The 13,994-nt window shown below is 43.6% G+C and overlaps 1 protein-coding gene across 2 annotated transcripts in view; it reads left to right on the top strand.

Moving 5' to 3' along the window:
- The window catches only part of LOC126162940 (leukocyte elastase inhibitor-like), a 210,621-nt gene extending 203,784 nt beyond the window's left edge, over positions 1-6,837 (top strand). For both annotated transcript variants that reach the window (XM_049919772.1, XM_049919771.1), the window contains one exon: positions 6,529-6,837. In XM_049919772.1, coding sequence (XP_049775729.1) covers positions 6,529-6,671 — 143 coding nt within the window. In that variant the 3' untranslated portion in view covers positions 6,672-6,837. The remainder of the gene's footprint in view (positions 1-6,528) is intronic.
- The last annotated feature ends 7,157 nt before the right edge of the window (positions 6,838-13,994 follow it).

Here is a 13,994-nt window from a genome sequence, read left to right as displayed (position 1 = left end):
TCTTGATATTCATACAAGTAGTTCTCTTTTCTCCAAAAGTCTCTTTAATTTTCCTGTAGGCAGTATCAATCTTACCCCTAGTGAGATATGCCTCTACATCCTTACATTTGTCCTCTAGCCATTCCTGCTTAGCCGTTTGGCACTTCCTGTCGATCTAGGTTTTGAGACGTTTGTATTCCTTTTTGCGTGCTTCATTTATCGCATTTTCATATTTTCTCCTTTCATCAATTAAATTCAATATATCTTCAGTTATACAAGGATTTCTACTAGCCCTCGTCATTTTACCTACTGCATCTTCTGCTGCCTTCATTATTTCATCTTTCAAAGCTACCCACTATTCTTCTACTGTAGCTCTTTCCCCCATTCCTGTCAGTCGTTCCCTTATGCTCTCCCTGAAAGTCTCTACAACCTCTGGTCCTGTCGGTTTATCCAGGTCCCATCTCCTTAATTTCCCACCTTTTTGCACTTTCTTCAGTTTTAATCTACAGTTCATAACCAGTAGATTGTGGTCAGATTCCACATCTGCTCCTGAAAATGTCATATAATTTAAAACCTGGCTTCTAAATCTCTGTCTTGCCATTATATAATCTATCTGGAACCTTCCAGTATCTCCAAGCCATAATAAACGGCGACGGGTTCTCAGCCATTATAGTGTACGATGTGTTGCGCTGTTCCACTGTTGCCCCAGAGCCGAGGAGGACACAGATCTGTCCTGCAACGACAGTTGGATGAGGTGTTGATCTTCTCCAGGGTTGGTCTGGGTGGTGCGACCTGACCCACGATGTCGTGTTCTGTGGCCTTCTGTGAACCATTCTGCACACACTCGTTGCACTTCCGAAACACTTCGTCCCACATGACCTGCAATTTCCTCGATGAATGCATCAAATTCTCTCATGCCAATAATGCGACCTCTTTCAAACGCACTGATTTGAGGATACGGTTCTCGCATAGACCTGTGAGGCATCCTGCATGTCTGCTCAACTCACACTGATCCATTAACTTCAGTTCATAGCGACAACGAGAGCTGCAGCCACATTTTACCAGTAGGTGGTGTTGCACAGCGATATCGATGATGACCTTGAACCCGCAAGCCGACATGGTTCAAATGGTAATCATTTCTGCAGAACATACTAATGTACATGTCGTTCAAGGTGTTCTCTTCTTGTAAACATGAAATGTGAATGAGATGGATGTATTCTGTAACGGTGCTCGGAGTATGCATACACACATTTGACATAAAACAACAGCATAGAGGAGAAAAGCAAATAATAAAATTTTACCTATGCGTATGTAGAGTATAATAGCAAGATACCTGATTATATTTGTAAGTGATTTGGAGGTATACGGGTAGTGAAATTTAGTACCTAGGGCTGCCTCTCTAACCTATTTATGTATCAAGTCTGAGCCCGAAAGTCAGGTATGGTTATGTCATTCCATACTGCTTCAAGTCTTTGCCGTAGTGCATCAGTGAAACCGGCTTTGGAGTGTGGAGTGCCAGTCTCTTGGTAACTCACGACCAAATGTTTTCAATGGATGAGAGATCTGTAGAAGGTGGTGCGATGGCCATTAGTTGAACAGCGTCTACATCAAGGTAGATCAGGGCAACGTGGCCAACTTGCTGTCTTACATTGCTGTGTTGAAAACAAACGTCACGGTGACCTCGCAGGTAGGGCACAGCCACTGGCCTTAACATGACAGAATTTAACACCTACTGTCCAAGATACTGAGGCGCCATTACAGTCGCACCTGGTGATGACGCGTGTAGTCAAAATGTTATGCAGAATACACAGTGACATCTAACATTACACCCAAGAACCAATGAACTAACACAAAAGTAGTTCAAACATAGCGGTAAAATTGGAAAAACCTTAACGAAGGGATGTCCTCAGGGTTCCGTATTAGGTCCCCTATTCCGGAACATCCACATGGAGCCACTTCTGGAAAACCTGTAACAGAGTGAAGAGGTGCTAGAGGTGATAGCCTACGCTGATGACCTCCTCCTGTTGGTTGGCGGCCGGAGCCGCGAAGACATTGAGCCGAAAATAGAGAGAGACATGGATAAATTGCAACTGTGGTGCCGAAGTACCAAGATATCAATTTCACCAATTTCTGGTAAAAGGACAGCTAGCAAGAAATCCTACTGTGAGAATTGAGGGCTTACCAGTCCTTAGGCGATGTGAGGCACGCTACTTGGGAATTATCATAGATGTAAGGTGGAACTTCGGAAGGCACATTGAATCCGTGACCCAGAGAGCATTACAAGTACTTAATAACCTCATCTCTATAGCTCATAAAAGATTTCACCTTCCCCTCACCTGATAAAATTGTACCACAATAGCATACTAACGTCAATAGTGGGTTACGGCTAGGGAGTCTGGGCACACAGGCTCACGAGGGTGGTGCCCGCCATGACAGTGAGAAGAGTACAGAGGAACATGTTGTTAAGGTCTGTGGGGGCTTACAGGACATCTCCAGGGGGGGATCCTATTAGTGATAATGGGGCTCTGTCCTCTGGACATCAACATCAAGGAACAAGCCGCATGGTATTGGGCTAAGAAAGATGATGATATGAAAATAGAAGACATTTTGGGAGTTCGGGTTAGGGACAAGGGTGAGATAAGGAAAAGAGGCGAACTATGGCAGGAACCATGCGAAACGGACGAATCTGGCAGAAGAACTTTCCAACTCTTACCAAATGTAAAGGAAAGGCTAGATATGGGGTATTTTAAGCCAGCCTGGGGTTTGTTCCATTTTCTCACTGGTCATGGGCTCTATCGGACATATCTATGCCGGTCTGGGAAGAGGTGACTGTGGCGTATCGGAGGTTACTCCCGACCATGTGGTTTACGAGTGCCCCCTTTTCGATGATGTAGGAGCTACATTACGACAGCAACTACCAAACAACGACACATACGACTTGCTGAGACACGAGGAGGCATCCCAAACCTTGAATAATCTGGCTAACGAGGTATCAAGAAAAGTTCTGACAGCATCCGTGATCAATAGCAAACTACCGAACGTGTCCTAGTATCCTAATCCTGTACCGCCTGTGCGTGGACAGGTCGACTTGTAAGCTGGAATCCGCCACGTGCAGGGCTAGGGGGAGTGGGCTACATTAACTTCACAACAACGACATGCACCAGACTTGACGTAGGTTAGTTAGTAGTTAGTAGGATTTAGAAATAGAAACCGGAATAGGAACCAGTAGCGATTAGTAATTTTGGCCTACCTAGTGACAGGGGCACGCTCATCGGGATTTGCTCGATGAGCAAGGCATTGCAGTAGGTTTATATCCACACTGACACACCTGTGACGCTGCAGACAGTTGAGACTAGCTGTAAGTAGGTATTAGTGTGTATAGCTTAACATAGAACTTAACTTTGCCCATTAACCTGTACTGTCTATAGTTGACAAGTAAAAATGTAATTAGCTGCAAATAACAACATTGTAACACTTAGGACCCACTAATCATCAAGGTGGTGGGTTAAATTTGTATAATTATAATGTACTGTGAATAAAGATTTGTTTAAAAAAAAGTAGTTCAAAATGGAAAGCTTAGGCACCACTGTTCAACTGTGTCAGAACAAAGCAGAACTAGGCCATGAGGTGGTGTCGACGGAGCTAAACTCACTGGACAAGATACTGGTCACCCCATTAATAGAACATAGTGGTCGCCTTGGAGCATTGCAGATGGTGTAGAAGTCATAGGGTATTATTCACCCCAGCTGACATCAGTCATGACAGCGAATTGGTATGTATGTAGCAGGCGGTTCTGTGGAATCGGTGCATCAAGACGAGTTAACTTGGAGACCTGACAGAATGTCAGAAAGAAGTTGTAGTGTTTGGGTGTACGTATGACTACACGATGAACGTTTTTTTTTTCTGCTTTGCTGGTGTGCCAACGTGGACTGTCCAGCCTTTCTACAAGAAATGGCGTACACCTGCAGCCATGTAACACAGCATAAGAACAGTGGTCATGGAAGGATCATAACCATCAGTGACTCGGTACGAGTATCATCCCTTGTCAATGACAATCCGTTTCAGACTCTACAGGAAATGAAATTTCCTGACAGATTAAAACTGTGTTCCGGACCGAGACTCGAACTCTGGACATTTTCCTTTCGCGGCCAAGTGTTTTGTCATCTAAGCTACCCAAGCACGACTCACGACCCGCCCTCACAGCTTTACTTCTGCCAGTACCTCGTCTCCTACCTTCCAAACTTCACAGAAACTCTTCTGCGAACCTTGCAGAACTAGCACTCCTGGAAGAAAGGATATTGCGAAGACCTGGCTTAGCCACAGCCTTGGGGATGTTTCCAGAATGATTTTTTCACTCTGCAGCGGAGTGTGCGCTGATATGAAACTTCCTGGCAGATCAAGACTGTGTGCCGGATAGAGACTCGAAATTAGGACCTTTGCCTTTCGCGGATAAGTACTCTACCATCTGAGCTACCCAAGCAAGCCCCACGACCCGTCTTCACAGCTTCAATTCTGCCAGTACCTCGTCTCCTACCTACCAAACTTCACAGAAGCTCTTCTTAATCTGCCAGGAAGCGCACACTCCGCTGCAGACTGCAAGTCTCATTCTGCAAACATCCGCCAGGCTGTGGCTAAGCCATGTCTCCGGAGTATCCTTTCTTCCAGGAGTGCTAGTTCTGCAAGGTTCGCAGAAGAGCTTCTGTGAATTTTGGAAGGTAAGAGACGAGGTACTGGCAGAATTGAAGCTGTGAGGACGGGTCGTGAGTCGTGCTTGGGTAGCTCAAATGGTGGAGCACTTGCCCGCAAGAAACAAAGGTCCCGAGTTCGAGTCTCGGTCCGCACACAGTTTAAATCTGCCAGGAAGTTTCATATCAGCGCACACTACACAGCAGAGTGAAAAGCTCATTCTACTCAGGCATGCCGGCGATTTTCGCCGAATGCAGGTTGTCATCAGATTACTGCACGGTTTTCGTCATGTCTCCTGGGGCGATTAATTGTTTTGTCCAATGGGTTTATCATGATGGTTGTGGGATATTACAGGTGGGGGCAAAAATACACCACGAACACAGCAAATTACCATGCCTAATGCGGTGTAGGAAAACTGTTGATATCTAAAACAGCTTCCAGGCGCCTCTGAATGAATAAATGCATGTCCCATACGGTTTTCAAGGGACTCGTATACCATTCTTCCTCTAAAGTAGTGCCAAGTTCAGGTAATAATGATGGAGGTGAACAGCGTTCAAATGCCCTTCTCTTCGAAGTGGACCACAAAGTTTCAAAATGATCGCATGATTCTTGGCAGTAATGCAACCTTGCATAGCAATCACAGAGCTCATGGAATACCACGATATGGCTGCCCAAATAACCACCGCCACGTTTCACTCTTGGAACGTAAACCCACCCAGAAGTTGGAAACAGTCTGAAACAAAACACAAGACAAATCCAAGCAAATGACGCTCTTCCATTGCTCAATAGGCCAGGTTTTATGGCTTCGACACAACATTTTCCTGTTACGGGCATTTGCGTCACTGATGGGGGGTTTTGGAATTCCATTTCACCCAGCAGTTCCCTGCTTATGGAGCTCCCATCCTGTGTTGTTTCGGTGCTGACAGGATTCTCGAGTGCGACCTTCAGTTCTTCAGTGATTTTCGTCACAATCCTCTTGAATGACTACGATCACTTAACATACACTATCGTCCGCGTCGTGACTTAGGGGATTATGTTTTTTCTACTTTCCCCATATATTCGATACAGTGTCTCACCAAACACTTCTGTTACCTTGGTTACGGAAGCACCTACCATAGAGCACCAACAATTTGCCCACGCTCGAATTCATTCAGCTCCGACATAATGCACTAACAGCTACACAGATCACTGTTCTGGCCATAAATGACACTCGGAACATATTGAGGACATTTTACAGGCGCCGTTTGTGGTCACATACAAAAGTGCAACCTGCAGGGTAGGCTAGCATCTGCGGTTTATCCATATTTTTGTCCAGTCTGTGCAGCGACACATCGCACTGTTCTAAGCTTCGTCTAAATTTGAATATATTAGCACCATTCTTCCAGAGTGTTGCAGATTTCACGGGCGTTAGTGTAATGTATGTCCTAATTAATGAAAATATGATTAAATTCTTTGGAATAAATTTCCTGTACTTTGCGTCTATGGTCACAAAATGTTTCTGTCATTAGACTACCGGTTTCGGTCTATAATGACCATCTTCAGATCTGTTTTTTAAAAACATGACCTAAGGCAGTGCAGCCATAGTGGCATCGTCAAACGTTAAACGCAAAATCAGCACCAGCATTTATATATATGACGATGCCACTATGGCTGCAGTACCTTAGGTCACGTCGTTTTTATAAAACAGATCTGAAGATGGTCATTATAGACCGAAACCGGTAGTCTGATGACAAAATCATTTGTGACCATAGACGTAAAGTAAAGGAAATTTATTCTATATTCGGGTCACTGTTCTATTCGCGACCATGTCGCAGCTTGGTAAATTCATTGGTTCCAACTAACAAACCGTTTAATTCTTTACAGCGCTTGGGGTCCATTACCTGTCGCTGCCAATAACAGTAAGCCACACCGTCTTCAGGGCTGATCATCCATTCGTATTCCTCATTCTGGATACTCAGACGAAGACTGTGCTCTTCGCAGGACGGTATTCCGAGCCTGCATCATAACCTAAAATGAAATATTTCATATTTGGGGACATTTACGTTCCGCAGCCTGATGGATGTCGATGGAAGAACATTTGCCGACAGTTGGATTTTTAATTGACGGACTATATGCAAGTTTGTTTAAAAGAATGTGAAAAAGTAATAAATTTTTATGATTTGTTTCATTTAATGAATGTCCTGTGAATCAAATATGAATTTATAATATATATTATATTTTGAAAATAGTCACGTAACTGCAAAAGCTTTCTTTTCAGAAGAAACCGGCAAGATCAGGTTCACCTGAGTTGGGGTGATCTCAGGAATGCCAACGGATTGGAAACACCACGCATACATGACGTTACTTCCACATTGAGAGATACCACACATTCCAGCCAAACTTCTATTCCGGCATCCTGCTCCTTTCGAAATAAGAACAATTATTTCATAATCTTACAAGTATATCTTCACAACCACAGAGACGACTTCGTAATTTACAGATTTCCTGAAAACACTCCCACTGTCAGGCTAACACTTTAGCCTACAAAACTCGAGTGCATATCAAAAAAGTTTTGCATCAGCTCGGTTCCAAGAGTTCCGGGACCTGTACAGAAAATTGGAATAGAGATCAACATAAACATCATTTCTGCCCTTTTTATTGCTCATGAAAACCATACATTGCGTGTTGTACCGTCATACAGCGAAACCTTCAGAGGTGGTGGTCCAGATTGCTGTCGACACCGGTACCTGTAATACACAATAGCACGTCCTTTTGCATTAATGCATGCCTGTATTCGTCGTGGCATACTATCCACAAGTTCATCAAGGCACTGTTGCTCCATATTGTCCCACTCCTCAACTGTGATTCGGCGTAGATCCCTCAGAGTGGTTGGTGGTTCACGTCGTATATAAACAGCACTTTTCGATCTATCCCAGGCATGTTCGTTAGGGTTCATGTCTGGAGAACATGCCGCTCACTTTAGTCGAGCGATGTCGTCGTCCTGAAGGAAGTCATTCGCAAGATGTGCACGAAGGGGGCGCGAATTGTCGTCTATGAAGATGAATGCCTCGCCGATATGCTGCCGATATGGTTGCATTATCGGTCGGAGGATGGCATTCACGTATCGTACAGCCGTTACGGCGCCTTCCATGACCACCAGCGGCGTACTTCGGCCCCACATAATGCCACTCCAAAACAGCAGGGAACCTCCACCTTGCTGCACTCGCTGGACAGTGTGTCTAAGGCATTCATCCTGACCGGGTTGCCTGCAAACACGTCTCCGAAGATTGTCTGGTTGAAGGCGTATGCGACACTCATCGGTGAAGAGAACGTGATGCCAATCCCGAGTGGTCCATTTGCCATGTTGTTGGGCCCATCGGTACCGCGCTGCATGGTGTCATGGTTGCAAATATGGACCTCGCCATGGACGTCGAGAGTGAAGCTGCGCATCATGCAGCCTATTGCGCACAGTTCGAGTCGTAACACGACGTCCTGTGGCAGCTCGAAAAGCATTATTCGACATGGTGGCGTTGCTGTCAGGGTTCCTCCGAGCCATAATCCGTAGGTAGCGGTCATCTACTGCAGTAATATCCCTTGGGCGGCCTGAGCGAGGCATGAGATCGACAGTTCCTGCCTCTCTGTATCTCCTCCATGTCCGAACAACATCGCTTTGGTTCACTCAGAGACGCCTGGACACCACCCTTGTTGAGAGCCCTTCCTGACACAAATTGATCCAACCGCAGTATTGACCGTCTAGGCATGGGTAAATTACGTACAACACGAGCCGTGTGCCTCCTTCCTGGCGGAATAACTGGAACGATCGGCTGTCGGACCCCCTCCGTCTGATAGGCGCTGTTCATGCGCTGTTGTTTTCATCTTTGGGCGGATTTAGTGACATCTGAACAGCAAAAGGGACTGTGTCTGTGACATAATGTTTGCGTCTATCTTCAGGAGTTCTGGGAACCGGGGGTGATGCAAAACTTTTTTGATGTGTGTAATATCAAAGCACGGTTCTAGGCTAAATGCGACAGGAAAGTTCCTCGGAGCTCAAAAGTTGTGGCTGGTTGCTTAGCCTGATTACCGTCCATGTATCAGGTTAATGAATAATTTGGGCTGACTGCACCGGTAAGCAGCAGTAATTTTATCATAGCCTATACTCGAAAAAGAGTCCAACAGCTTTAGGGTTCGTATTGTCTAAGACTTGTTAGGATACTGTTTCATGTAGATGAGTGCTGATAGTGCCGTACCACCCCGTAAGTTCTACGATACCATTTATTGCCACCACATTGCCAAACAGCTAAGTGTATAGAGATTACATCGGGTGGTTATAATTAGATTGCAGGTATTCACGGCGGTCAAAAAATGGTTCAAATGGCTCTGAGCTCTATGGGACTTAACATCTGTGGTCATCAGTCCCCTAGAACTTAGAACTACTTAAACCTAAATAACCTAAGGGCATCACACACATCCATGCCCGAGGCAGGATTCGAACCTGCGACCGTAGCGGTCTTACCGTTCCAGACTGAAGCGCCTAGAACCGCACGGCCACGCCGGCCGGCCACGGAAGTCAAGTGTGGTTTGTAACTATAACATGGCTGGGAAACTTGGTAGACATACTGTTGCATTAATGCGAAACAGATTTACGCTGGAAAAACAATTAGTTCCAATTGTGGCCACCAGGTGCAAGTCCGTAGCTGTAAACTGTTCGTAAGATGAGTTGGCATCCACGGTGCCATTTGACAAGCAATAACCTGAGTGAACAGTATGGCTATTGAGAAGAGATGCTGTAGGCTGTTTGTGAAACTGTTTCATTTCAACGCTAGCAATTGCAGTCCTGCATTGAGGGACTATCGCAAGCTAAAAGATTTGAGGAGAGGCCCGATTCATTAAATGGTTTAAAGAAGATGGAAATGCCGTGTTTCTAGGGCCTCCCGTCGGGTAGACCGTTCACCTGGTGCAAGTCTTTCGAGTTGACGCCACTTCGGCGACTTGCGTGTCGAGGGGGGTGAAATGATGATGATTAGGATAACACAACATCCAGCCCCAGAGCGGAGAAAATCGCCGACCCAGCCTGGAATCGAACCCGTGCCGTTAAGTATGACATTCTGTCACGCTGCCCATTCAGCTACCAGGGACTGAGGTTTAAAGAAGATGACGTCGAAGACACCGGTGAGCTTGGTGTGGCACCTGGAAGAGGAAGGCTTCCTATCCCGGTGGAAGTTGTTGACGAGGCTGCTGTTGCTGCAGCTGACTATACAGCACGTGCCCTGGATAGTGCTAGTGGTCGTGCAGTGCTCCGAGAATTTTCCTTCCCATGGTCAACACTACGAAAAGTTCCGCGGTCTGTTTTATACTGGTACCTGTACAACGTCCAGGCGGTGCAGCAATCGAAACTTCGTGATTACCCTACAGGCTGCAGTGAATACACAAAGCTGCCGAATCTGGGGTGCTGTTGAATTGCGTGCATGTATCAATAGCCTTTCTAGTCACCGTATATGACTGTCTGTATTCACAAACACACTTATTCTCTATCCATTCTTTGAGGAGAACACATCCATAGGGCCTGTCAGGTGCACCGTGACGCCTGCACCAGACAGAGACCTCTTCGTATAGCATGTGATTCCTTCGACATAGAAGTTTTCTGGGTACGGTACCGCGTAGTATTGTATGAAACTGATGCTGGAGAAAACCAACGTTTCGGTCACGGTTGCAGCGGTCTTTTTCTGGGTCTACCGCCAGATGCAGGAGATTTCTGCTTCGAAAGAGAGTAACTGTATGAAAACCACTATTTTCTAGCAAGATGGGGCAACCCTTCATGTCGAAGGCCCAGTGAAAGATCTGCTTAATGCAACATTCCACGAACGTGTTATCTCCAGACGTTTTCCGGATGCATGGCCTCCAAGATCACCTGATCTTAATCCATGTGACTTTTGGTTCTGGAGATATCTAAAGAAACGCTTTACCCAGGGACACGTCCGGTGCATTTGCAACTTCAAGCGACTTGCAACACTCATGGACAAGATGTTGTAAAAATTTTAAATCATAAGATCAATTAATAACACATAGCTCAAATGGCTCTGAGCACTATGCGACTTAACTTCTGAGGTCATCAGTCGCCTAGAACTTAGAACTAAGTAAACCTAACTAAACTAACGACATCACACGCATCCATGCCCGAGGCAGGATTCGAACCTGCGACCGTAGCGGTCGCTCGGTTCCAGACTGTAGCGCCTAGAACCGCACGGTCACTCAGGCCGGCCCCCACCATAGCTCTGTCGGTCATCTAGAGATCTTGGCTTGCGAAGCTTTCTTCGGTTTCTATACACTGCAGATCGCTCCCATACTGACCATGTCAGGAAAGCATTTCAGTACGTCTTTCTTGCATTCATAGCTCCAGATTTGCAACTGGTTGTCAAAATTGGGAGAAAAAAATGTAGCGAAAATCGATTCCGCATTAACACATTAGAATAGCTACCAAGTTTGGCTGCCATACAATAATTACAGTTCATACTGGATCTGTGCGAATAGCTGCACTTTAATTATAATCACCCAGTACATCTATTTTAGGTTTTTTTGTGTCAACCATTTCACTGTTTTTATTCATTTGTGAATTGTTCAAAAACATCGCATTTGTTTCTACGTCACGTTTTTTATGTATTTTTGCATTAAAATAGTTCGTATACACAAGCATTTAACAATCTAGGAAATCTTGGACGTGTAACTAGAAATAATTATTTACACAAAGATAAATTTTTAATATAAATCAATTTTATATCGTACTAAAAGGTATAAAATAATTCTTCTAATCCCATACACAATCGTAACCTCATACAGACACTTCTGAAATTTGTGATTGTGAGTTTTTAATAGCTCTGAAAGTCTTATAAGATTTATAGCGAAATACGGTGGGGTAACCCAGTAGATAAAAGTTTGGTGAACTATGCATCAGTTATGTATTGCATGTGTCCCACGTTTTTCGTTGTAAATGTTACAAGTTTTTTCATAGCTATTAAAATTTCAATGCCACAAATTTTCAGAGCTAACTGTATGGGGTTAGGAATCAGTATGGGTCTACGTGAAATCATTTTATACCTTTTAGTCCGATATAAAAATGTGTTACGTTACAATTTATTTTTATTTAAATAATTATTCTACGTGAAATCATTTTATACCTTTTAGTCCGATATAAAAATCTGTTACATTACAATTTATTTTTATTTAAATAATTATTTTCTGCTTTTTAGTCTTGTGAGTGCGAAATTTTGCAATCGATTTTCAAGATCTTCATGAGATTACAACGGAGACATGTGGTATGTTTCATGTTTATTTCAGTTTCTCTTCATCTGAGTCAACCAATATATTGCTCCCACATATATCAGGCGAAAAGATCGTGAAAGTAACACTGAGATTCGAGCTCACATAGAGGTTTCTTCCTGCTAACCATTTACGTCTGGAATAGAAGTGGGAAATGGCAGCGGCACACAAAGTGCCTTCTACAGCACATCAAATAACAAAGCGAGTTAATATCGCATTGTCATCCAGTTTCCAGCTATGTTCAAAGTTTCAAGGCTGTAGCTCATCGGGAAGTTAGTTTAAGGCCAATTTCAAAATTTGTACTGAGCAGCCAGACAGACAGAAAAGAGAGCGAGCAAATAAAACTGTAGTAAATGATTTCATGTCCTTGAGGTACGCCTTTATACCACTCCTTTTCACCACCACCCTCAGCCGTAGGGGTGTTAGAGGGGTATTACTGTTACAATAATTTTTTCCAGGTTGCAAGTGATACGTGTGCCCGATTTGGTATAAATTGCTACAGATGATACAGAGGTGCAGTTATAAATCGAATGAGTTGTCACAGACTTTCTGCAGCAGGTAATTTACCGTACGGACATTTCGCCTGCAGGGGCTGAGACACTATCTGCTAAGCACAGCCATCGTGCCGGAACTCAATTGGACAGGCGGTGCTTGTGATGTAACAAAATAAAAATGATGTTGTTATTCCATGGAAAAGTTGGAATTTGAGATTTCGCTTACTGTTTTATAAATCACAAATGGCATAAGAATCATGGATTGACCATTGCACTGATGCAAGAAGACGATAAAACAGTTTTTTTTTAATCAATGTAACACGCACATCGGACTGCTGATCTTGGTGTCTGTAATCTTAGCAAAATGCATAATTAAAATGAAAATAATACTGAGAAGATGACAGGAATGAGCACTGCTAAATGATTCAGTATTTCCAGAACAAATATTTATTATAACTAAAACATATATTGTACCTTAAGCTTAGTACTGCATTGACGGTAGATTTTTATGTCCGTTTCATGTCCATTGAGCGCTCTTTTGTATAGCCATTGTCCTCTTTGAGTCGCTCGTGCGTCGTCACGATAAGTTATAACAGTTCTTCTTTTTACACTTCACTCAAACTTAGACATAACACGTTTTTATATATTTAGTAAAAAATTAGATCAGACCGCCACCAATCTGCGTCCGTCTTACTCAAGAAAAACCGTAAAAGTCTTTTTTAGCGCTCAAGGCTTCATTTGTTCTCCAGCGAACAAAATAGTAAAGGATCGCATATCTATCCGTATTTTTCTGTTTATATTGCCGCCCAAAGACGACGAATTACATTATTTAGAAAATTCCACCGTCGGTATGCGACGCCTTATTATACATTAATCATTCTTTATAAACAGGTATTTGCCTTCTGGCTGAAAGTATTAACTATTTGCTGTTTTAATGAAGCCAAAAATAGTGAATATCACATGCTCTGCGTTATATTTCTTTGTTACCCCGTTTCCACCTCTACCCCGTCCCCTATTGCACGTAAGTGGTTCTTACCCACGCATATTATTTTATTGTCATGCGTATCAGAGGCATAGGTGTATCAGAGGCATAGGTGATCGGAAAGACTGTATGATTAAGTTGGTTATTTTAATAACAATTTTTTTAGAACAAATAAGTACTTTGGCCCAACGACCCCCTTACTAAGGAAATTCAGAACTGAACTGAACAAGATGAAGAATTTTAAAACTAACTTTGTCAAAAGGAATTTAAATCTGAATTTGGTTGAAACACAAAAAGGCACAATAACAAGAACAACAGTTTTCACACAGTTATTAGGCACAGTGGCCACTTAAAAAACTATGAAATTTAATTTAATAGTCAGGCCTTTAGCCGTTTTACCGGAAATTTAAATCTGAATTTAATTGTGACGCAACAGGGAGTATAATGAGAACAATAATTTGAACTCACGAGGAGTACGATGCAAGTGCCATAACCCGATTTCCCAACAACTACGCTCAGTGGAAGAGGAGCCACAATAAACAAACACATGTCTGGACTCA

Source organism: Schistocerca cancellata, chromosome 2 (assembly GCF_023864275.1).
Source record: "Schistocerca cancellata isolate TAMUIC-IGC-003103 chromosome 2, iqSchCanc2.1, whole genome shotgun sequence".
NCBI classification, from domain to species: domain Eukaryota; kingdom Metazoa; phylum Arthropoda; class Insecta; order Orthoptera; family Acrididae; genus Schistocerca; species Schistocerca cancellata.
Note: the sequence above shows the minus strand (reverse complement) of the source record. Positions and strands in the feature narration are given on the sequence as shown.